The sequence below is a fragment of the Anser cygnoides genome, chromosome 6, assembly GCF_040182565.1.
Source record: "Anser cygnoides isolate HZ-2024a breed goose chromosome 6, Taihu_goose_T2T_genome, whole genome shotgun sequence".
NCBI classification, from domain to species: domain Eukaryota; kingdom Metazoa; phylum Chordata; class Aves; order Anseriformes; family Anatidae; genus Anser; species Anser cygnoides.
Genome location: NC_089878.1, coordinates 19,688,456 through 19,714,299, shown reverse-complemented (window position 1 = coordinate 19,714,299; position 25,844 = coordinate 19,688,456). Strand labels below are relative to the sequence as shown.

Below are 25,844 nucleotides of genomic sequence, written 5' to 3'. Positions count from 1 at the left end.
GCTGTTGGAGAAGTTTTCAAATCTTAGCATTGAATATCTTCCCCATCCACGTTGTTAATAGGAGGATACGCTGAAATTCTAATACCAGAAGTGGAACAAACTTACCTCTGCTTTCATTTCTTGCTAATTTACTGGGATAACTTCTGTTCACGGGTACATATGGCTCTGGAGGTGGTAAATCAGATATAGGATGAAAAGAAAATCTGCTTTCCCATTCATCTGAAAAACAAACAAACATGCATTTTACTGGTTACCTTTGTGATACAGCTTCAGAAAATTCAACTGATATTAATATCATGTTTAATACATGTTTTATATTGCAAAATGCTTAGATAACTGAATATTGAACCAGCATCCTACTGGGAAGTCAGGGAAGATGATGCTTTAGGTTAGTTTAAGAATGAAAACTCTTAATTAACTTTAACCGATCATTTAGCCAATGTAATGCAAAATCACAGATCAGGAAAATGGCCATCATTCTACTGGTTTTTGTTTTTAAAACACGTATATGTGTGTATATATATATGTGTGTGTGTGTCGTATAGGAAATGCACAACATCTACTACACCAGAACAGAATTTTGTTTCTGGGTGTAGAATTTTCTGATATTCACATTTTGTTGATAAACGTAGCTCAAAAGCATAATTAAAAGCATTCTAACTTGCAAGGAGTGTTTTTTTTTGTCTCTTAATTTTTGTACAGGAAAAATAAAATTTTGGGGCCACTAAAATAGAATGTATGATGACAGAAAAGCAGTGTCAAAAACGGCAAAATACATCAGTACCTCTTGAAACTACTGGGACGCTATTGACGTTCTTATTGACTGTATAGAACTGTAAAGAATATATAAAGCTACTCAGTTTCTTCATTAAATTGTCAGGAAAAGTATTTTTATGTAGCTCTGTTCTGCACTTGAATTTGGATGCCCAAGTGTGGGCCATCTTAAACTTTGTCATTTCTTCAGTTGGCTGCTTCAGGACTTTGCAACTACAACTTTCTTGCGATATTGTTTAATTTTATTGCATAATGTAATGAACAGCTGAGTAACTTTTTTCCCAGCGGTTGAACATGTGGTTATTTGCTGGGATCCAGTTTTTCTTATGTTTACTCCCAATGGTTGCAATTACAAACCAGCGTGTAAAGGAGCTGCAGGTTCTGAACCCTGCAAATGACTTAGGCAGGAAAAAATGTGTTTGAGACCCACCTGCCTTATCTGATGTACAAAGATGGTTCAATAGTGTGGGTTACAGTTTTATTTTCTGCTTGCTTTTTCTAACTTTATAAATGTCAGAAATACAAATTTTGGCCTTCCATAATTAGCTGAAAGCTGTATCTGTCCTTTGCGAATAGAAAACAAAAACAGGATGAATCTTTAAAACCCATCTGTCTTGGACCTCACCTTTTCAATAAACAACAGCAAGAAGAGAGAAACTTGACATTTTCAGCACTGTTCTGACAATTTCTTCCATTCCCTGTTTTTCAGCTTTAGGTTTTTGAGTCATCATCTAACTTGTTCTGACTTACAAAGAGTCTTAGTGTAGCCATGGCGTGAATTCATGTTACAGTCAGAACAATCCCCTTTGGCCTTCTTTATGTATTGTAGGAAAGCCGAACATGGTGAATGCATTTCTTTTTCTTTTTTTTTTTCAGGCTATTTTTCAAAGGGTTATTTTTGAGCTTATATACTGACAAGTTTGCAGTTCTGTCTTACGCATAACTTATTTACTCCATTCGTACCCAGCAGGATTAATCAAGACCCACACGATACCTCTGCGGACCAGAAATTCAAAGCTTGCTTTAGAAACAAGGCCTCTCCCCCAAACCTTTTTTGCTGTGTTAAGGCCAAAAGCCACCACACATTTTCTACCGAAGGCAAGTAACTGGGAGCACGGCTTACCATCGCCCGGATCCTGGAAGCCGTTTCGGAGTGCTGATGAAGGTGGCGGTGGTGGTGGCAGGGCTCCCGATCCCGGCCGGTCGGGGGGAAGCGGTGGTCGGGTTCCACCTCTCTGGTTCTCCAGCCCGGCCCGGGAAGGCAGCTGGGGAGCAGCGGGCAAAGCCCTTGAGGTGCTTCCATTCCTGCTGATGGGAGGAGGTGGTGGGAGGGGGCCTGGGGAGAGAAGAGAGGCAAGCACACAAATGCTGTTTACACCGAGAATTGTTCTGCCAGCGGTAAGCTGCTGCCTGCGACCCACGGCCTCCCGCTAACAGGAGAGGGCGGGCTGGTTGGGCCCCCAGGGTGAGCGTCCCCCAGAGCCACCTCCCTGCTCTGCAGGGCTCCCTGGGGAGCTCACGCCGGCTTGCAGAGGAGCACGGTATATCTAACTTAAACACACCTCAGTGCCTATACTCCCCTTGCTCTCAGGTACGTTAACCTCCATAGAGGGGCTGCTCCTTGAAGCCACTTTTGAACCCCTCTGAATGACACTGGCCACGATGGCCAGCGGTTACAGCTGGAACCCAGGGTACCGCGGGAGCCCAGGCCATACTGCATCACGTCTCCACGTGCCCTCATGAGGCAAGGCAACACGGAGCAGAGGAGCTCTGCTGCCTGCACAGGCTCCTTCCCCACCGGGGTGGTCCCCTGGGGGCATCACAAGCAGCGCTGTCAGTGGCACACCGGGGATTCAGCCTGGGGGCGGCAGCGTTAAGCAGCGTGGTGGCATCAGCGCTCTCGTTTATAGATGCTTGTGCCGCATGCCAGTTTATTCCTGTAGCTGGAGCACATCCACCTCCCGCTAGGCTGGAAACAGACCTCACACGTAGACTTGCATTTCCAGCGTCTGTGCATCGGGGCGGCTGGCAAGGCGACATGAAGGCAGAGCCCACATAGGCAGGGGAAAGGTGCTTCTCCCAGAGGCGCCAGTAAAGGAGGGCAGGCGAGATGCTGCTGCCAGAGAGAGAGGAATCCCTGCCTAGGGCAGGAGGAGACTAAGCGGAGGGTGTGGAGGGCTGTGCACGTCCAAAGGTCTCGCTACCTCTCTGCTTGGTGCAGTTGGGCAATTGACCATTATGTTCATTTAATGAAATGCTTCCTTGTTCTGATGAAATCTAGTTACAGATGTGCATTTTGAAAAACTTCCAAAACAGTTTTGCTTGCTCTCTCTCTAAACGTACCTAAACCCCGTGATATATCTCAAACCGCTGCAAAACAGTATTTACATTTAGAGTTACAGCTACAGCTTCCTTCTAATTATGAAATCAGCAGAAAAGTAGCGCAGATTTACCAAAATCTTCTGCATTAGGAAAGAGCCAAACAGGAACCTCCTGGAGAAGCAGAGGCCATCCCAAGAAAAGTTCCTGAAACATCTGAATAATCACAGCTGCCCCCTGCAGCTTTGATCCACACTCCCCAGCCAAAGGTGACAAGGTTCCTCCTGTTTGTCTGGGGCCCGGCAGGCTGTGCTGGCACGGTGCCCCCATTTTGGCTCAACGGGCTGACGTGCTGCTCCTCTTAATCCAGAGGATGGAAAGGCAACTCCACGGAGCTTCCCTGGGCTGCTTTCCATGCAAAGCTTCTCCCTTTCCGATGCTACAGGGCCTGGCTCTTTGTGCCTCGATTCACTCATCTCCAAACAGAAAGCCATCGAGCATTAAGGGTCACGATGCACAGTTCTTGAAAGTTACGAATGATAATTATCAGATGACAAAATAAGTGATGAAATAACTCGATGGAGACAACTCTTATTTTCAGTCTCATTTGAAATCTGCACACAGCAAGTAATGACAATTAGTCATGCTGTAGCAACTCCCACTTAACACCTGTCAGATCGGTCTTTTAATAAAATAATTTGTATTTTCCTGTAAGCGTGCGTGTCTCCCAACACGTAGAAGGTCAGGCTCTGCAAACCTCCGCTCGTGACAGCACTACCATTACCTTACACCGGTTGACTCAGTAAGGTGAATGCTGTCACCGAACAGAGGCTGGGTTATACAGGTGCCCTGCGTTACAGCACGTAATGGGCAACCCTCTGCTTGCAACCCCTTCCTTATCGCAGAAATTGTAACAGAAACTGCCAAGATCTGCCCAAGAGCATGTGAGTTAGCAGGTGGGGCACAACGGCTTTCCTTGAGCCACCACGACACCCACAAACCCTCATTTTCCATTACAGAGTCCCCCGTGCGCAACAGCATCGTTTCTGGCACCTGCGAATCAGAGCTGGCTGGGAAGGTGCTGCCTCACCTCGCACAGCCTAAAACCCCCGCCGGCTGGGGCCCTGGGCGCTGGCTCACGTCGCATTTGATGCGAGCGCTGACACCGCTGGCTGTGAGGCCAGGCCAAGCCACGACGGCCAAAGTCTGGGGTCACCTCCCGCTGCACAAGGCCAACAGCCGGTGCCACCGCTCGCACCCGCCGCTCGGCAGGGCGCTGCCACCCAAGGGTGCCACGCAGAGCACCCCCCGCACCTACCTGTCCGGCTCGGGGGGTCCCTGACGGGCGGCGGGGGCCTCTCGCTGGGCGGGGGCGGCAGGGGTCCGGAGCGGCCGCCCGCGGTGCCGGGGGCGGCGGGGGGCACCAGGGACAGGTTGCGCTGGGGCAGCCGGGGCATTTCGTCGCCGCCGGCGGGGCCGGGCGGCACGGGGGGCGGCCCCGGCCTGCTGGGGGGCGGCGGGGGCGCGGGGGCGCCGAGGGGCGGCCGCGGCGAGGCGGGCACGGGCGGCTTGCTGTTCTGCGGCGGCGGCGGCGGCAGGGCGGCCTCCCGGGCGGCGGGCGGCCGGTGGCCGGCGGGGGGCGGCGGGGGCGGCGGCGGCGGCTTGTCCTCCGCCGGCCGGCCGGGCGTGGGCGGCAGCGGCGGCCTGCCCGAGAAGGGGGGCGCCGGGCCGGGCTGCCGCAGGGAGCCGGCGGGCCCCGCGCCGCGGCTGCCCGGGAAGGGCGGCGGGCAGGGCCCGAGGCTGGGCTGGCGGCTGACGGCCGGCACCGGCGGCGAGCCGCGGCCGTGCGGGCTGGAGGCGACGGGCCGCGGCGTGCTGGGCACCGGCGGCGGCGCGGCCTCGGGCTTGGAGCCGGCGTCGGGCCGGGGCGGCGGCATGCGGCTCCTCAGCGGGTCGGCGGCCGGGCTCCGCTGCCCCGACGGCGGCCCCGGGAAGCGCGGCGGGCCGCCCGGCCCCGCGAAGGGCTTGGCGGCGGCAGAGCGGGCTCCGGGCGGCAGCGCGGGCGGGCGGGCGGCCCCGGGGTCTGCACGGGGAGACAGAGAGAGAGAGGGCATCAGGATCCGCGGGGCGGGAGTTTTAAAGGGTGTTTTACGAGTACCGTCCAGCCAAAGGCACCTCTCGGCCCTTCCCGGTAGGTGTTAGCTAAGGACACGGTCGTGTATGTCAGGGAGAAGGCAGCCGGTCTTGCACTTGAAGAAACGTTCTTCTGTTGTGCCAGGAACTTTTGCATTAGTACACGCTCCCAAAATAGACTGTGACACAATAGAAAATACCAGCTCCGAGAGCCTCTTTTGTACGAATGTGCTGAAAAATTACGTTGGTCTATAAAACATGCAAGACTCACAACGCTCTACGGCCCCTGTTGCCCAGTCCGCCTTCAACAACCGTGAAATGCTACGTCCTTAGCTCTAGGAAACTCACTGGTCCCAGGTCTCTGTTGTTTCAAAGGGCACGGGGCTTTGGGCAGCTGTTTTGCCAGCTCAAAGAATACAGCACATGTCCTAGCCAAGCCTCCAACTGCAGCGTGCGCACCAGCCAGCTGGGGTGCCTCCTGCACTCCCAACGTGGTAAATCATGCTGGTGCGGAGCTGGCACAGATGTACTTTCCAAATGGAAAGGAGACCCTTTTTCCTGGTGCACAAGGGAGAATTAATAGGAATCCTCTTGTGCTCCCCTCCAGTCCTGCACACCCCCAGCCAAGGCAGAACCTAGTCTGACTGACTGCTTTGCAGGCAGCCACTTGACATTGCCAAGACCTTTAGTTTTCATTAGGAGGAGGGGTGGAAGAGTCTTGCTTCTTCATAAAATCTAGTATTAAGAATAAAACAAGATTCAAGGTCAAAATTTCATTTCCTAAGAGCCTAACATATCTGAAGACATACTTAATCTCAGCAGGTAATTTACTGCTGTAGCATGAAGGTTTTAATAAGTAACCTGCCATTTACTTGTTTGTGCTGAAACCGCAAGGTCTTTCTTACCAGCATCTCGACTCGCAGCAGATCTGAGCTTTGGCATTCCCGCTTGGAAAAGGCCTCCAAGGCCAGGTGGTCCACCACCACCGAAGCTGCCACCACCGCCGCCACCACCAAAACCCCCGCCGCCGCCACCGCCACCTCCACCAAAGCCACCACCACCTCCACCAGGTCCTTTGGGTTCTGTTGGGAAAAAAAAAAGTCCCCCGTGTTATGCAGGGAAGCGAGGCTGATCCTGCAAAGTACTCTGAGTAGAGCAACACTTGTAACTGGGGAAAAAAGGACAAGCTTTCAAAATACACAAGCAAGCCTTTGTTCAGGTTGGATCATCACAGCTACCACTACCACCACTATTGCACCATGGAAGAGGTGGCGCAATAAACATAGCTACTGAGTTTTATTAAGCCACCACTTTCCTTTAGTCTATTCTGGACTGGAAAGCAGAGAAACAGTCACTCTGGAGAATTTGGAACTGAAAATGGATAGGGCCTCTGAGAATATCATGTTCTCTTTCTTAACATCGATGTAGCTGCTTTCTATTTCTTCATACCTTTGCTCTCATCCTTCACCTCCATCTCTCCATAAGCAAATTGAAAGACAGAGCAAATGAGGAAAATGGGAAATTAGAAAGGAGGGAGAAGGCAGAGGCATTCTTCCTCTTGGAGGCATCTCTGGTGATCACTTCTGAGAATACACAGACCTCTGTCACTACTGATTTAGTTGCAACACATCTACTTATTTAAACAAAGCCTAGTGGGGAAAGAGATTTCCTTTCTGATTACTTTCCTGTAGGTCCAGAAATGCAGTGATATGATCATAACCTGCCAATTTTCCCAATAGGAAGGAACTACTTTAATCAGTTCCCTCCTTCCTCTCCTGTTTTTCCTCTAATATCAATATTTTTGCTGTGACAACACTGGAGCACTAAAGGCAGAGTTAAAGCATTTCCACAGTTACAAATACAGGGAAGAGCCCTGTTTAGAACATCAGTGCAAAATGATCAGGCCCACAGGTTGGGATATCTGTGGAGATCAGCTCCCCAGTGACAGGGCTACATGGCTGAGGATCAATTGCTTAATTTCTTGGCATCTCGATTTCTACAACTTTGGGTGGGTAAAAATTTCACTGACTTTAAAGTAATTAAAACCTGTAGATGAAAAGCACTCCTAATAATCCCACCCAGAAAAAAAGGAGGAAGAATGCGTTCATGGGGGAATGTTTCACATGACCCTTCTCTTTTCTTAAGCATGTTAGCTCAGTTCGGTTCTGACTCATATAGGGTGTGAACCTCTGGAGAAATGCTGCTACTACGTTTTAGTCTTTCATCACGATTTGTTAATTCATGTAAACAAGATAATAGGCCACATAATTTTAATCTTACCATTTAGCCCTCCTTTAAACTCCTTAACTGCTTTTCTCCAGCTCATTAGATTAGCTAGAACGTGTAAATTTGATTGCAGAGATGATATTCAAAAGTTTAAAGCTAGGTACATGGCTGGCTGCCGAACTGTGCCTTTTTTTTTTTTTAAATTCTTATTTGGTCACATTCCTGTTGGTGTTTCCTTCTTTCCTCATCGTCTTCCCATCACAGTCTAGCCTATAATTGCATGGCTGGACCTGGACTGAGTTGTATCACATTTGCTAATCGGTCTGTGGAAACGTCTCCTCTCCCCGGGCAATAAGTGCTGTGCTACCACCACAGCAGGCCTTTGTCCCTTATCCGTCTCCTGTTTCCCTTCCATCTTCCCGATGCCTTTGCTACGAGGGCTTTCCCAGGCTCCTCTCGGCACACACCAAGGTGTGCAGTGAGGCCCAGCGGCAGCTCAGCTGGACGGAGGCCTCTCCTGCACCAAGGCCTGCTGAGGTGCCGCACCATGCCAGGGCACCGCGGGGCAGGCTGAGCAACCAAACCTGGCCAAAAAGATACCAGCCCTGAGTCACCCCTGCCCAGCGACACCCAGCTGGGGCTTTGCTTGATCAGCACCAGGTCCTTAAACAAGCCAATGGTGCCATGCCAAGTCTGCCTTTATTTTTGTGCACTTTCTCTGTGCTGTCCTCAGTCCTGAAGGGGGTTTGCCTGCCTGAGCCGCTGCAGCTTCTCGGCAGGTCTCCTAGCAGGGTTGGCATGGTGTTCTGATTTAAGTGACTGTGAGAAAACAAACTGCTTTATGAGAGTAAGCAAACAAATTGACACTCACACGTCATAAGCAGTACTTGATTTCTCATGTGACTTAACCCATGAAGAACAGAATTTATTTTTATGCCAATTCTGGGCATTTTGTTTTACCCGCTTCTCCCATGTCAGTTAATCTGACGACAGCTAAAACAATTTTCTGCATTCAGACACATAGAACCATTAAAGCATACAAAAACACAGACACGTAGGATCATACTCACTGTCTAGAATTGGAGCACTTCTGTCATTAGTAACAGTCTTCTTTAGCTTTTTTCCTTTGGTAATATCAGATAGCAGAGCATTTCGCCCCGCTTGTTCTGACCTGCTTAGGGTTGGCTTTTCAGTATTTGCCTGCAAAATAAAATGAAAAATGAGGAGGTAAAATAAACCTCAAGTTCCAGCTACAAAGTTCTGCTCAAATACGGTAGTTACCTGAGACCTAAGTTTCTGCTTTAACAGCACTAGACTGGGTAACCTGCCTTATCTGGTTTTGTGAATGACGTTATGAGTAGCTGGCCTTCTCACTGACTTGAGGCCCCGAACAGTGCTGCTACTCTAACCCACACAATTCAGTGGAAACACAACACTTTTTTTTTTTTTGAATATTTTTGAATTCAAGAATCTAATTTCTGAAAGCCAAAGTACATCTATGGAAAATTGCCATTTTGTAGACTGAGTAGTCTGGCCCTGTTCAATCTGATTGCACCAAAAGATGGACATTCTTGAAAGCTGTAGTGAAACTCAAACTATACAAATTCTGGATAACTCAGAAGAAAGATGGAGTTTTAGATATACACACGTGCATGTATATATGATTTCTTCTACGAAACGGTGGTTCCTGAAAAGTTTTCTAACTTATCAGATCAGTGTCATGGAAAAGTCCTGAAAGGTGTTGAGAGTTGCCACGGAGGGACCAAGCACAGAGCTGGTATCTTGCTGATGGTGGGCAGTGAGGGAAAGACTCTTGTGCAGCAGGGCACAGCCCGGCTTATCTGTGTAACCATCTAGGGCTTTGGTATCAAAACGGTTGAGTACTTTACAACAGCATTTCCAGAAGCCTTTCTTTCTTGTCTGCCCGTCAGAGCAAACACAGCCCAGGGCAGGCTTCGTTCCAGCTTAGGCTGATTTAAGCCAGGTCCAATGTAGTCTCACCCACCACGTTGTGCCAGCAGTGGGTCTCGTACCTTTATACCACAGGCTGGCTGAGGGAGCTATGCTGGTTAAGAGCTATCCTTAAAAAAAATTTAGGATTTTAGGGATTGTATTTTGCCAGCTCAGGATCTCTGAACCAGTTCACCACCAGGTCATATAAGTATTAAAGTGGAACAAGGGAGAAGGTGAGAACACATGGCTGGAAAAAAGCAAGGGGAGAGCAAGACTTCAGTTCCTCTGACTTAGACAAGCTGTGCCTCTCCACCCAGGATCCCTGCACCAGATCAAACCACCAACATGGGAGGAGGAGGAAGATGGAGAGTGAATGTGGCTAGAGACATGCACATGGGCGCTGAAAGGGAATGAAAGTAACGGTCCCTCTTGCAGGATCAATCAGCTGTAAACAAAATGTAGGAAAGCTTTCCCCAGATACCATACCCACCCTTGTCATCTTGCTGCATGTCTCTTCCAACATGACAAGCAGCAATAGAGGACAGTGCATACTGTACATCCACCTTCTGTAAAACTTACCAAGGCCAGCGTTGGGGGTGGAGGGGGAGCGGGAGGGGGAGGCACAGGCATGGTGGAAGGCTGAGCTCCAGCTGATCTTGCTAAGAAACCTGCACAGCAAAACACAGAAATGCAAAGACCCAGAGATTATTAAATCTATCACCTTTGGGTGTGCTTTCTACTCAGCTACAAACAAACCCTGCATCAAACAGGATTATCTACTCAATTTTCTAGGACTAAGTAGTCTGTGAAAAGCACTTCATGTTTCATCGTATGGAAAACAGCTGCATCCTTAAACAGGCACTCCCTACATGATCTCCATAGCCAAGCAGACTCACAGACACACACATCTAGTTTTGCATTTTTGTGCCTTGCCACAGCGAAGAGTATGCAAGGATTGTGTGCATGTGTGCAATATGGTTACATGCAACAATAAACAACAAAACTGAATTTTGTTTAATCCAACAATCCTGTTCCCATGGAAGTATAGCAGGATAATCCCACTGCTACACCACCAAACCTTACTTCAAGAAGGCATCGTCTCACACTCAAAAAGAGATGCTGAACTTTTGAAGCTCTTAATTTGGTGGAATATAACACTGCTCTACTATTATGGGCAGGGTGGAACTGCAGACCTCTAGGGAAGACCCATGCTTCTTCCCCTCTCCCTGCTTGCTCTGAAGGAGCCAGGCTCCATCGCCACCTCTGAATGCACTTTCCTCCTTCTCAGGAGCAGCAAAGGCAGCCATGCTCAGAGCACCTTCCCTGGGGAGGAGAAGCAAGCAGGCAGCCTGTCCTCAGCCGCCAGCTGCTGCAGAGGGGAAAGCCTGGCGGCCAGAGACCAGCCTTCCCCAGCTTCCCTGTCTGAGACCAGGCTCCTGCTCTTTCCCACCCCAAGCAGAACTACCTTGGGTAATCTGAGGACAAGCATACGTGAGAGAGAAATTCAGTGGAACAAAATATTAAAGAGAGAAAAAAAAAATAAGCAAAGCACTAAAGCACTGAGGATATATTTTTTTTTCAAGTCAAAAGGGTTTTTTTCCGGCACACTGCTAGTTGGAAACGTGCCTAATGGAGGGTCCAAGGTTCTCCTAACGGTGCTGTGACATTTCAGCAATTTGGTGCGCTGTCTGCCTCTAAAAATGCTTTTGCTTCAAGAGACCTGCTGACGGGCTCGGCCTTGCTCTTGTGCAGGAGGCGCGCAGAGCATCCTGCCATCAGAGGCGAGGGCCCAGTGGCAATTAGCCACTGTGTGCACCGTGTTTACACGTGGCAGGTCAGCGTGACAGCAATGGGGGTTATTCTCCAAATAACGCCACGCTGATGTCCCCATTCGGTTGCTTACAAGAATACACATCTCTCACTTTCTGAAGTCACTTAATTGGTTTTGAGAAAACTAAGGAGAACGGTAGTAATGCAATCTCTGCCCGATCAGCTTCGTGGTAGGTACAGCATGCTTCAGAGGTTGAATGAACACCAGGAAAACGTTCAGAATGAAACAAAATGGCCCTTGCAGTTATCATCTGAGGTGGGCCCCCACCTACAAAGTCTGTGATACCTCTGAGATGATCTGTGATAGGTGTGTTAGAAAAAAAAATGGTTAGCAGTACAGCTGTATCCTGTCAGATGCTCAGGCTTTGGCAGAATTAGAATATAGATAATAAAGCCACACCAAAAACTGCTGAGCTGCCTTCCTGAGATGAGAATGCTTAGTCTCTAAAAGGAGACTTTAATGGATTTCGTCTAAAATCTTGAGAGAGAAAAGGGCTTGGAGAGGAAACAACCACATCACCCCTAAGTCTAGCTGACTAGCGAGAAAAAAAACAGGAGTTCAGAGTGGCGCGAGGCATTACCGCTATCTCTCGCGTGGCGAGGTTTTATTTTCCTCTGCTGCAGAAGCTGTTGCTCTTTCCTGTTACTGAGAAAGCACGAGCAGAGCAGAGGGGAAGCTGACAGACGGCCGGACTGACAAAGAGGAAACTGTGCGAAGCCAAGTCTGCGCAGCGCTGTGCAAACACACGCACTCACAAAATCCTGCAAACCCACACACGTTTTCTCATCCACCCTGTGGGCAGTTACCTCTCCTACGAATGCGTCGCCAGAGAAGCACAAGGTTCAGATTTGAAGGACCCGCTTGAATCCGCTTGTCCTTCGCACTTCCATATTCCCAGCTCTCAGTCCTTACATAAAACTGCGCAAAGCCCCAGCCTTTCCTGATCTTAGTATCCTAAATTCAGTATTTTAAATCTGAACTCTATTAAAAGAACTAAGACTAATGCTGCTTTGTTCTTCAACTTCCTGTTTAAAAAAATAGTCAACAGGAAAATTATTTCTTGCAGCAGACCACAACCATCCTGTTTCTTAACGCAGCCTTTTCGCAGCTGCAGTTGTCTCTAGCGTAACTGTGCCAGTAAGCTACTTCACCAAGCTTTTAACTCCTTCAACTGCTTAAAACGAGAAAGAGAAACTGCTCCCTGCACTGCTTTGGTAAGAGACTGAAACAGTCCTCGTAACGGACCCTGAATCTTCTTGGGGCTCCACGTGCCAAGGGAAAAGCCCCTTGAGCAGGGAGGGTAAAGTCTGGTTTGTAATCAGACTTTTAATGAATTCCTCAGGCAGCTCGAACCTGCACGCAGCAGGTGAGCTAGCTGGTCTAGGAAGAACCTTCTCCAAAAAGCAGCATTTTCGCAAATGTTTTAACTCACCCACCTCCCTGTTTGTTAACCTCTTGCCTTCTGCATGCTCGTGCTGTTCTTTTCTCCTTTCTTTCCTTTTCACTGGGTTGTTTTAGGTCAGTTTTGTAAGGAATTGATGGCAGTGGAGGGGAAGCAAGGTAGGACCCAAAGCCTGAGCTCTCTAATGGGAAGCTGCTACCCACAGACTCACCCTGCCTCTCCAAAACCCTCCCTGCGCACTTTGTTTGCAGGGGGGCCAGAGGGAAACGGCACCGGGGGCCTCCTGCTTGCCTATGCCTTCTTCCAGAGACCTATAGTAGATAGATACATAGGTATCCATGTATACATAGAGACATCTTTCCATACAGATGTATAGTTGTCTCTCTCCAGATGTGTATAAATCCAAATATAGAGATATGCACCCAAACATAGAGATGTGCTTATATAGAAACATGTATAGATGTATATATAAATCTATACTAGCTCTGTATCTAGTTTCCGCTCTTGTCCTGTCGAGAAAGGATGCTTCTCCGACGTGCCCACAGCGATCAGCTGCAGACTACCTAACACCTCTTCTGGTATCGAAGGGTTTTCTCGGCAGGGCAGGGGTGGAAGCCAGATCTGCAGCTGCATGCCGGTCAGCTTAGCATCTAGCTGCTGCTCAGCAAGCCCTGTGGCCCTGATGCAGCTGCTAGAGGGTCTGGAAAACAGCATTTTGCAGGGCAAGCTTCTGTAGCAGGCCAAACTCGGGAAGCACTGGCCTCAAGTTTAGTGCAAGTATTCTGCAGAATTGTTTGCATGCGGCGTCCTTGCTTTGATAATTTTCAATTAAATTTTCCCAAAAAAAGATCTGCTGAAATGGATTTAATGATTTTGAGTAATTTTGGGTGGACAAATCAAGCTAAAAGCGGTAAGCAAACATAAGTTATTAAATGGGCCTGGAAGCTGCAATATGCCTTTTAGATGACTACGTTTGGTCACCCAGTAAAGGCATTGACATTCCTGCCTAGTTGTTTAGAAACGCAGTGTGTATCGCTAAATACTTGGCTGAGTCAGAAGTATTCCGGAGCCTACCAAGAGGACAGCTTTCCCCTACACAAGTCTGAAATGTGATTCCTAGGCCTCCGATATGTCCTGGAGCATATACTTCCCTCAGGAGCCATCAGGAAAAAGATAATACAGCATTAGTCAGAAACCTGCATGCCCCCACACAGAAGTATAACGCATGCGCTTGCAGAGTGAGTAAAACACACACATTTATGAAATTTTAGCTAAAAACATAAGTCATGCCACAACCTCACTCGTACTTCTGCCCCTCCCTGACTCTGCTTCTGCTACTGAGCAAAAGAGCATCAGAAACTCAAACCGAAACTGCGGCAAGAAACGGCACCACTGCCTTTGAAGCTCCAACTCACCCGTGCCGTTGGGCTGCTAGATTTTTTATCATCTATTTCTTTGATTGACATTTTGTAAGCAAAAACGAAGTCTCTCTCTGGATTCACCACTCCGAGCAGGGTAAGCCTGCAGGAAGACCAGTAAAGCACTGTACAGGGACAGTGACCCGGGGCTTGTGTACACAGCGTAGTGCTGAGGCCGGCCCCAGGGACCCGCAGCACCCCCTGGGCTCGAGCCTGCATGGTGCTGGGCTTGAATCCTGCTGCTGCTTCACTCGCCGCTGCTTTGCAGGATCTGTGTTTTGCACAGAGATGTCCCGGGATGCTAAGTGCAGCTCTGCAGCTAGAGGGAAGCTTTGGCTATCGTCCCGTATGTCAGCAATGGACTCGTGGTTCATTATTTGCTCTTGGTCAGTGGGAAACAGCCTATTTTAAGGAATGGATGTTACGTCCAATCGCTAACAGCTGACACCATAAAATATCTGCAACAGCAACCGATCCGCCCAGTAGTAAATTTTACCTTACTGCTAACAACCAAGCTGCTTGTAACATTCAGCGCTGCAGGGTATTGAAAAAGAACTGATTTCCTAAGAACAAGTCAGGAGGAGCATCAGTACTTTGGAACCCAGTGCGCATGCCCTTGACACTACTGCCAAGAAAATGTGCAATTATCACTGTTTTTGAAAAGCTACTTGGGAAATACTATGTTTAAAGAAATCCTGGTGCTACAGCAGCAAGGATTAAAAAATGCCAGCCTCTGGGCTCCAAACAGAGGCCTAGATGACCAGAAGCAGAGCAGAATTTCCCCAGCTGGCAAACTCGGCATGGCTCCTGCTCCACTGCGCGGAGGTCCAGCAGTGGCCAGGGTCCCCGCTGCGGCCAGCAGACACGCAACCAGCCTCTTTGTGCGTGCTCTGCATCATCTCAATGGAGCCTCTGCTGTGAGGGCAGCCTGCCTGCAGGCCACCACCAGCCCAGGGGGTGCCTCCGTGCGGCTCGGAAAGCCGCCCTGGCCAGTAGCCAGCGAGATGCCCACCTCGCCCCAGGTGAGCCAGACCAGCAGAGCTGCACCAGCAAGCTCTGCATTCTGCACGCTGCCAGGTGCAGCTGGCCCTCATTAGCAGGAGTGGTATGAAGACGCTACGATACGCTACACATTGTGACAAGGGCTAATTTCATGGAAAAACCAAAGCGCAGGAGTGACACCGCGTACATTGCATTCCGCAAGCAGCCCCTTGCTCTGCCAAGCCATCCATAAGCAGCACTAAACTGAAACAAGTTTGGGGCATTTTGGATTTAATTTGGTACCTCAGAAATCTTCTCAGGAGCGTTACAAGTGCTAAAAAAAGTGACATCTGACGTGGGATGGACAGCGCGAGCTGGAGTGCAAGCGCACAGTTTGCATGCAGCCATTTCAAGCCGCTTCGAGGCTCCCCCTCTTACAGGCGTTGAGTCAGAGGCAGACAGACAGCTCTCTGTGGTTAATCATTTCCTGCATGATTAATTTCCAAGCAGAAAAAAGAGGAAGGAACAAACAACTGCAGAAATAAAATAGAATTGATAGAACTCAAGGGGAAAAAAAATGAAGTCACCAATTAAAATGCTGATTGTCCCTCTGTGCAAAAGTGCCCAGCTCAAAAAGGTATTGATTTGGTTCGTTCAGAACGCAGTGCTTCCTGCTAATGAAAGAAAGGAAAATTGAAAAAAAAATCTGAATTTGAGAAAATTAGGCTAGATTACCAAGTACATTAGTACGGTAGCTCTCAAAACAAAAAGGACAACTAACTAAACATGTTACAAAATAGTTGAGAAACAGTTTAAAATCTTATTTTTTCCCCACATAATAATAATAATAAAAACAGTTCCATACAGATGAAAATATTTTTTCATGTTCAACAGAGTAGAGAACTATGGAACCATTTTGAAAAAAAAAAAGTTACCGCGATGCCTTGTGAAACCCGCTCACGCCCCTGTGGGCTCCCCTTCCCCTCGGTGTGCCCGTGCCACCAGTACGCGCCTGCGTCCCCCCCCGGCCGTCGGGGATGTGTGCACCAAGGGGGTCAGTGCAGGGTGCGGAGAGGTGTGAAGGAGAGCTTCGGGGGATGCTGAAGACATCCCACCTGCACAACACCGTGTCAGTAAATCCCACCTGGAAAACGTCAGATATTTTTCTTCTTCTCTTTTTACTAAAGCGAAGGGTTAGTTTCTAAACAAATAGAAACTTGTAAATGCCTATAAATAGACAGACGGTTTTAACCCCCCTAAAGGGTTCATCAAGGACACCAAGGCCAACCCACTGCAGCATGAAGCTACCTGAACAGACTGAAGAGGAATTCCCCTAGACGGTGAAGAAAGAGCATTTAGGAGCCTCTCTGGGCTCAGCCACACACACGCACAGGAAGGCAAAGCCTCTGACAGGCACTGCAGCGGCCCCACAGACGCAGCTGAGGCACTGGAGGGATGCTGTCTGTCTGCCCTTTGCTCAGCTCTAGCAGGAGAGCCCGGGTTTTCCTCCTCTTAACTGCGATAAAGGAGGAAAGTGACACCTAAAAAGCCACTCCTGGTATTTCTGTGTCCTTTAACGTCAACGACTGGTCTTTTAAGAATGGTTTCAGGCTGAAACTACGTTCTTTTTGGTGCAGGGATCACAAGACTGCGTGGCCCAGGAGAGGACACCACAGTGGTGTGAGATGGCAGGTTTTCTCACTCTGCCCCGAGGAAGCTGTGGTAGCAAGAGGAGGCACTACTGTTTCACCTTTAAAGTCACTCGCAGAGAACTAGAGGCCCAAAAGGGAGACAGACAGAGGAGAAGTTACCATGGATGCATGAGGCCCAGGGAAATTCTGGGGAGATGCCGCTGCCAGAGAGAGGAAGCCCATTTTATCCGGGACTTTCGCATTTCAGAGAAACTCTCAGCAGTACCCAAAATGAGCAGTATGAGCACGACTTTCCACCCAGACTGAGAAGTGCCACCCCCTGTGCAAAAAAAGCTGGGGCAGAGAGCACCAGCCTGCAGGACCGACTTGGGCATGAGAGCCCGGAGGTGCCCGGCGGGCGGGCACAGGACTGCAGCTCACACTGGGCAATTCCCCCGGGTCTTAAAATCCCCTCGGTGCTTTTGATCTACTTCTTACCGTCACAGGAAAACAGTAACAACGCCCGTTACTGCCGTCAGTGGCAAGTGAAATGCCAGCACACAACCGCAGGATGCCGAGGGCAGGAGCAGCCCCGTGCGCTCGTGGCCCACGGCAAGCTGTGTCCAGCAAGCCTCCTCTGTCAGAGGCAACCAGGAGTTATACTGCAGAAATCCAGCGGTGCTGCGTCCATGGAAAATTACAGCTAAGAACTAGGCCACTGTGGTGTCAGAATGCTGTTTTAATCCAAGTATTTTAAGAAGTTTTTTCCTTCTCAGTGACATATTTTTCAAGATATGTGGAAGATCACTGGCAGTGGCTAACTGTGGAGGATGGCCCCAGTCACCACTGTAGTCGGTGCTTGGAAGAAAAAGCAGAGCTTTTGGTCATTTTAAGTGTTTGGATGTTGGCTTGAGAAAAGCTGATAATTTCAGAGTGAATACAGTATAGCAGAAAGTACATCTCTGAAAATAGAAATTGCTTCCACCCCATCCATGCTGCTCTAACTTCTTTCAGCCAGTGCTTACAGAAATACTTCCGCCCGCTGGGACTCTGAGGGTTGGTTTCCACCCCAATGAGGGGACCCTGCCTGTGAAGCAGGACCTCAGCAAAGCCGCCTGTGCTTGGAGGGACCCTCACGGCTAACCTACAGCAAGCACGTGTGCCCGTGTGCCACCCCCAGCAGGAGGTAGAGCCAAACGCCGTGAGCACACCCCCAGTTACAGGATGTGTCCCAGCAGGACACCGCCTGCAACCCTGCAGCCTCCCGCAGCTCACTCCCTGCCAAGAAAAGGGAAGCCTTTCCCCTCAGATCCCCAAAAAGAAAAGCCCAACAGCAAAAAGCTTCTGTTCCGGGCAAAAGTGATGCCTAAGGACCAAGCTGCTGGTGTCTGAGCTCTTACTTCAGCTGTCCGGAGCGCAGTTGTCTGCAGTGTTCAACCACCTACCGCCCAAAACAGCTTTAGGTCACCCCAGATGTCTGAAACAATGCAGAAGACTGTATTATCCTCGGGACGCTGCCCAACACAGCAAATGCAGGATTCACCCAGGCTCAAGGCAAGCCTCAGCACAGTCTTGAACAAAGGGCCCCTTGTTTTGGTGCTGCAGAGGGGCTATAGGGACAGCTTCTCCACTTAGGCACAACATACCCAGGGGAACAAGGATCTGACATCTCTCTCCATCGTATTTCCTCACCTGTTCTTCCTTGTGCAGATTTTGTGTTCGCAAAACACTGTTCCTATAAGAAAGTTCAAGAGCTCCTCTCCAATGGGACTGCTTTTTCCAGTGCCTCGCCTCATTCCTACGGAGGTGACCGCTCAGTGCCACGGGGCAGTTCAGCAGCACACACTGAGCTCCGCAGCTTTCTCTCAAAAACTTTAGCAGCCTCAAGGTTGAAGAGCTGTTGGTAGGGTGGACAGCCTGGTTCAGAAATTAAGGTTTTATCAGAATTGCCTCCAGCTTCACTCAGCCCTGAATCAGAAGAAAGCACGGGACTAAGTGATCCACCTGAGGAGCAGGACTTCTGCCAGCACCAGATTTGTGAGCATATCCTCACCAGGCAGTGCTGCTCAGCTTTCCGACATGGGAAAATAACTTCCTCTCACATTGGCTTCCCTGCCTTTCCATCTGAGCATATATAGCATATTGAGCTCTCTCTCTCTCTATTTTTTAGGATGCTGCAGGTCTGACCACTTGTTTACTTTGTGGAGCATGAAAGAAATTCTTCCATTTGAATCAAATTGACAGAAGTCTGCAGGACTTGTTTTCCCTTCTCCACCGTTTCATGGTAAAACAGGCCAAAAAGTGTCAGGAATTAGGAATTAGCCTGAATGTTTTCTTGGACAGCTGAGCTGTTGCAACTTTGAGCCAGCATGGAAAGAAGTCACAGGAACTCAGTTTGGTGAGAGAGCCCCGGGATGTTCCTGGGGGACTTCTGCTGGCCACGGCTGCCCACTGGCATGCCACGGGTGCCCTCAGCAGCGGAGGGCACAAGCAGGGGGGCTTCTCTCCCTGCTGACCCCGAGGCTGGGCTGGAAGGCGGCTGGCTGGAGGTGCAGGTTGTGTGGTGGCAGCTCCAGGACACCCCAGCGCACCCCATCCCACGCCCAGGGCACGGCAGTCGCAGCGCTGCGACCTGCGTAGCTCCGCTCCCGAGGCTGCCCTCGCTCTGAGCAGCAGGAGGACAGGCAGCCGCAGGGGAAAGGAAGGATCTTACTACAGCAAAGGCACATGGAAAAGGAACAAGGATCTCACGCTGTCAGATTTTACTTCTCCATAGGCCTAAGTCTAGAATTCAACTGGCTTTAGTTTTCCAATAGGCTTTTTAAAGTGTTTTCTTCATCGCAACCAGCTAAGTCTTACTAAACCTGCAGTGAACTGTGACTGGTCTGCTACAGCCAGCATCTATAAAACGATATTAAAATGGTGACTACCTCTAAAGGGGAAATATCTGAGGCACATCAGGGCCAGGCATATGGAATCAATTTAAAACTCTGTTTTCCAATCCCTCTCTCTTGTAAATATTGCAGTGCTCCTATAAGGATGTTGAAAAACTACAGTGTTCGGCGATTAGTTCAGATTTCACATCAAAAGCCCAAACAAAAATCTAAGCGGCCGGGGCAGTCAGCAGGGAAAGACAAGCACACAAGCAAGAGTGCATTAGAGTTTTTACAGCCCAGGTGTCGACATGAATTAGAAGGTAACTCAAATACCTGTCATTAGAGGAGCAATCAAAGACTGATCTGTCCAGAGTGTGGGAAAAACAAAACAAAGCACAGCCCCAGATCTGCGTAACGTAAGGCAGCCCACTCAGCCACAGACAGTGCAGAAAAACGAACGCTGCCCCAGTGCCAGATTACCGTCAATAAAAGCCTCTGTTCAGTGTAGCAAGCCCCATAAATCAGTTTTGTGAGAAACAGGTGACCGGGTCTGGTAGAGATTTTAATTAAAAAGAAAAAAAATATTTTCCATCCAGAGAGTTAATTTTGGATGAATGTGAAGCTGCGAAGTGCTGAGACTCCAAACCTCGTTTAAGATGGGTGGAGTTGGAGAGTCTGATTTTACTCTCGTTACAGTAAGCGGAATGGCTCAAGCCAACTTTCAGAGGGGGCTGGATGAGACCCACGGCACCTCATGACTGCTGAAAGCGTTTGAGCTGATTGGGATGAACAGACCTAAAGATTAAGAAGAGCACACCCCAAGAAGTCTGTAGACTTTCTCTGCTGTGCACAGTCGTGCACTGTAGCTTGGGGTTAGTCATGAAAGAGATCATTTGTGAGGCCGTGAATCACATTTGCACATAAGTAATGCATTTGAGGAATGTCGCAGTCAGCAATCCAGGTTCATGTTGGCTCCCACAACACCGTCTTGTGGACACATAAGGCTGGTGGGGCAAGGACCACAGCCACAACTTGCACAGAAATGCCATCGCTTGAGTTTGGCACCGCTGGCATTCTGCTTCATCAGTCTGGGAAGAGCAAGCTTCGAGATGTACTCTCATCTGCCTCAACAGACCGAGACCTACCAAAAAACCCCTTGTAACTTTCCCTTTGGGCCCCGCTCACAGACAACAAACTGAAAAGAAAGTCACACCAGACCTTACAGACTGACTAAATACTAAATGCGGACTCATTCTGCATATGACTTATATCCCATGTTTGCACATCTTTTCTGACCTCTGATGCAAAAAGCATTTGATCTGCCATTTAAACGCTTATTTCAATAATACAACTATGGAAAGTCAAGTTCCTTGTAGACTCTGCTGGGCTGTTGCAAAACAATTGCTCTTTTCTAATTCCCAAGGGGATTAATGAAAGTTTGCAAAGCAAGGTAATAATGGATTATTTTTTTTTTTAGGTTATTAAGGTATAAATGAATATATATAAAAAAATATACCATTACTTTGAATACGTAAGGGTTTTAAGTATTTACTACGATTGGTAGTAGTAAGCCCCCAAACCCTGAAGCATTCTGAAGCTGGGCAGTGTACACCGGGTATCTGCACATTCAGGGAGCTGGATGACCAAGTGTCCATTTGCACAAGCCATCAAAGCAGCTCTCAGCATCCGTTCTTGCTGGTTTGGAAGAGGGCCTCTGCCCTCTGAGGTTTGGCCTGCTGTGTACTTTGTATTAAGTCTCAGAAAGCTTTCAGATGGGCTGCTATGGTTTCAATAATTACTTTAAAAGGTTTTCAGCAATATAAAAACAAATCTGTGGATGGGACTTCAAAATCAGGATGGAAATAATAAAAGGGAGAGTAAAGTGAAGGCAAAAAATAATCTGAAATAAACAGGGTCTGCTTTAGCAAGCAGTCCCCCTGTCACCTCTTCTGCATGCTGGAGCCAGCCTTAGCTCACCCCAAAGTAGGCGGATACTGGGGCCAAAAGGTGACCATCTTTCCAGAAGGGTTTACAGAACTTTAAAAACCATGTCCAAAGCAATAAAAACAATAACAACAACAACGACCAAAATAAAACAAAGCCCAAGGTGCATTAAGGCAAAGAGAGACATTTGAACTTTCAATGTGCTACCCTACAAGTTTTGGGTTGAACTGGTTGCATTTAAAAACGCCAAAGAAAAGCAAAGGTGTGACTGAGAACACGCTATTTCAGGTGTGAATTTACATGCTCACTTAATATTCTGTCAGTACTGGCAAATGATGTCTCACTCTAATCCATTTAAAAACAAGTCCAAAATGTTACATTCCTGCACCATCAGATTATTTGCTTGGCTGGAATCCAGCAAGAAACTTCTCTTGCAACTCATTCCAGAGAAGCGGATAGAAGAAGCAATACATTATTGCTATTAAAATATTGTACGATAAGAAAAGTCAAAAAAAACTTTACATGGCTTGTACAAAACTAACAGACCAGGTAACCGCTAAGTAAAGTACATTTAAGGTTGCCATTATCTCTGTATTGTTTAGTTCTTCGTATTAGATAAAAATTCTACCAAATCAGACCGTCTTTTTCTCAATAAAAAAAGCAAAAGCCAACAACATACGTTTTATAGTATACCCATATTCACTGTGTAAATCCCTTGCCTTTAAAATCAAGCTTTTCTTACTGTAGTAATAAAGTCTATTTTTTTTTATGTGAGTAAAAGATGTATCAGATTTACTTAGCTGATATGAACTGCATTAGTTTCACTCCAAACCTACAGAGACCTGAGGAAGATGCAGTCCAAGAGTAGTAATGTGAATATGCATGGTAAATGATGAGGGCTGCTCTAGGAGTAAAGCAGCCTACCAGCAGGGCAGAAGGAGAACTCTTCCTCCTGCGATACTGAACCCATCACGTGCCTTGCTCTGAGCTGGCCAGCACTTCCCTGCCTCCAAGACCGGTTACTGGACAAAATGAAGGGCTACCAAGTGGAGATACATACAGAAAGCACGCAGAGGATCTCCTGCTCCATACCAGCTTCATGGGAAGAGCAGCTCCAGAGAGAATTAGTGGTTTGGTGACTGCCCTGCGGAAGGTCACCCCCAGTCCAGGGGCCAACCTGGGGGCTGGGTGGAGGAGCAGAGGCCTGGAGACACCCTCACTGCCCGGCCAGCTGGGAGATGAGCTCCAGATCAGCCTCGTGAATTGAAACCACATGAGGGAGGTGGAACGGGAGGACTGGTGTTTATGGAGATCGCCTGGCAAGGATCCTGAAGCCCTGGGCTGCTATTTCAGATTCCCATTCAGGGAAGGACTGGTGGAAGGGCAGACCTGAAATTCTGCCTCCTCTATTCGCCTTTAGTTTGGCTCTGTGTGAAGCAATAAAAATCTAACCCACAGCATGCTGAATACCTCTCCATGCATAATAGGAGTGACCTTAGCTTTCAGCATCTGAGTCTGCGTGTGTGCAAGTCACCCGCAGTGCTCATGTACTGCTCCTCTCACCGACAGTTTCCATTTGGTGCGATCTGGAAAACATCCTGAGTAATACAAGGATGAATTTCTCTGTTAAGTATTTCCAATGCTGCCTTCTGGCAAGAAAAAATGTCAAGAGTTACTTGGAAAAGGAAGGTACAGCTAAGAGATGTTTCAATTACTGTATAAATAAGCTGCCAAATGCAAAGAGTAAAATCCAGGCAATACTAGTAATTCTTCGTATTTATACCACCATAAGCTACGTGGAGATCAGAGTATTGACCAACCACAACTACATTTTAATTCACTTACTGGCACACAGCTTTAACAAAACTAACTCAAAATAACTTTGAAAAGCCATTTTTACACACATCTTGGAGCTCGGTCTACTCTTGCAGCAGGACTTTACTGTATGCAATAAAGCCCCGTGAGGTGCGATAACACTGAAACAGCATGTTTGGTGTTTACACCTGGCACTTTAACTGAACACTCAGCCTTGACATTGGGATTATGAAATTTGCACATATGCACCTGGGTACTCACAGGAGACATCTGCAGTGGATGATGCCAGTGTAAACACCCACAGCAAGGGCACACAGTTATGTTGTCTATACTTAACGTTTTCCTTGTCCAGTTAAAAGCCCCATAATTAAAGATAGTTTCTGAAGATTTCATTTATGACATATGCTTCTCCACTTATTTTAGCAATTTAATAGATGACAAGGTACACATTCTGTTTGGTATCATTCTGTGGTCCTTTCAACTCAGAGCAATTCTAACGTTACATTAAAGACCAACTCAGACTCTGAATTCAGATTTCCTATTTTACTTGGAGAGGCATTAAAGCCTCTATTTGTGTTTGTTGGTATAGTACAGTATTCAACAATGTATTTTCAAAAAAAGAGACAAGTAGGAAGCTAATTTTATATCCTTTCAAAATCTGAGACATGCAGAGACTTCTATCTCAATCGGGATTTCTATTTTTTAAATAATGATCAAAAATAATTTCAGTTTAACTGAACTGAAATTTTATTTTTTTGTTCTTAGGAGTGAAAATTTCAGCAGAGCCTACATTTGCTGTAGGTATTCAAAATGTTTTTTAAAAGGTAATTTCAAAGCTTTCTAATTTTGAAATTTAAAATGTGTGCTGAATTCACCTTCGATCTCAGGAAGAAAAATGGTTTTGATGAACCGATTGTTTTAATTTAAAAAGCATTTCAATAAAAAAGTCCTGAAAAACAATAATGGCAATCACTAACTTTGATATCCAAAGATAAATTTTTAAACTTAAGCATCTAACTCCTATTTATAGAGTCTCAGGCTTTCATGCTCCACTGCTGCACTGATATGGTGCTGCTGACCCAGTGCAGAGCTGACTGCCCGAATCCATCACCACCTGGTACCGGCAGGGACATGGGCTGCGTTGGTGCCACTGGTGCACGAGCAGGGGGCCCCAAGGTCCTGTAAAGGGGACTAGTTTAAAGCATGGCACAAGTCAAACCAAAAGCAACCAAGGACAATGAAGTATAACACACCCTTCTGCTCTCCTCCACATCTCCGATTACAGAAGTCTTTGCTCCAATTTATTTCACTTTGGAAACAACTTTTTACAGCTGCAGATGGCAAACACTGAGCTAGTGAGTGAAGAAGAGAAGCTGGAAAGAACGATTATTAATGGATTCTGCCAAGAAATAAAGGCAGGACAACGTCTTTCATGGATTAATGGCAAGCACTAGCCAACCCTCCCCCAGACTAAGAGGAGGCGTGCTCTACAGCACCCTCCTGGGAAGGGAGCCGCATAACCTGCTGCAGCATCCCCATGGGCCACAGCTCAGCACCATGCTCCGTTTGTGAAGCTGCCAGAGCCCACACATGTTAAGGAGAGCCTCTGCCCAAGTCACTGAAAGCTAAAAGAATGCAATCTCAACCTACTGTCTGCGGTGTATTTTAAATATTTCTACTCCAGCCGTTTTCCATCACCTCCGACAGCCAGGCGCTCTGACGCAGTGAGTGCGCTCAGGGCGAAGCCTCGTGCTGGGCCTCAGGGCGCTGCGCTCCCTTCACGTGTCGGGTCGCATCTGGCAGCCGGCGCAGGTCCCTTCCTACTCTGGTGGATGTGCGAGGCAGGTGGCTCTGCCAGAGGGCCGAGGTGAGATTTTGCCTGCCCTCCCCAGGACCAGGTGCCCCCAGGTACAAGGCCAGCACCTCATCTCCTTCCTAGCAGGCAGCTCTGAGCCCACCTGCTCCACAGCCTGTGCAGGAACCCACCGGGAGCCCTGGGATTTTAGAGGCAATTTGCCTCCTTGCAAGAGTAGATGTAGCCAAGCTCCTGTTAGTATTGAGAATACAACTTTTTGCATAGGTAGTAGTAGTTCGGTGCTGTTTGATCTAAACCAGTTTGTATGGCATACCGCCCCCATGAAAAAAACATCCCCACAAACCCAAGAGCAGCCACATACCATCATTTATCACTTGTGTTTCCTCTTCAGAGCATACTTCATTAACAAGTCCTCTTACTCCACATGACTGTTCAAATTCATCCTCACTAATGCCAATCTACCAAAAGCTCAGAGGAGAAAACTTCAGGCTGGTCTGCTCAGTGCAGCTGCCCTGACACAACAGGTATTGGAGGCTGGCAGCCAATTTCCCTTTTAATTTCTTTGTAATAAGAGTGGCTGTCCCAGTTGTTAAACCCTAGGTAAAGTTAGCATCACATCTGTTGAATCCTTTAAAACACAGTTGAAACCTTGTTCAACCTGACTGAACGGTTTGGCTAGCTTACACAGGGCAGAACCAAATTGGGTTTATTTTAAGTAAGTTTGG

General features: G+C 48.0%; 1 protein-coding gene across 4 annotated transcripts in view; it reads right to left on the bottom strand.

The window, feature by feature from the left end:
* The window catches only part of WIPF1 (WAS/WASL interacting protein family member 1), a 55,057-nt gene that overhangs the window by 6,200 nt on the left and 23,013 nt on the right, over positions 1 to 25,844 (bottom strand). For 3 of the 4 annotated variants that reach the window (XM_066999774.1, XM_066999777.1, XM_066999778.1), the window contains exons 3-8: positions 9,985 to 10,073; positions 8,523 to 8,652; positions 6,132 to 6,308; positions 4,412 to 5,176; positions 1,898 to 2,110; positions 106 to 219 (exon numbers count right to left, since the gene is read on the bottom strand). In XM_066999774.1, coding sequence (XP_066855875.1) covers positions 106 to 219; positions 1,898 to 2,110; positions 4,412 to 5,176; positions 6,132 to 6,308; positions 8,523 to 8,652; positions 9,985 to 10,035 — 1,450 coding nt within the window. In that variant the 5' untranslated portion in view covers positions 10,036 to 10,073. Of the gene's footprint in view, positions 1 to 105; positions 220 to 1,897; positions 2,111 to 4,411; positions 5,177 to 6,131; positions 6,309 to 8,522; positions 8,653 to 9,984; positions 10,074 to 12,042; positions 14,831 to 25,844 lie in introns of those variants that run through there. The other variant, XM_066999779.1, reaches the window with a different exon arrangement.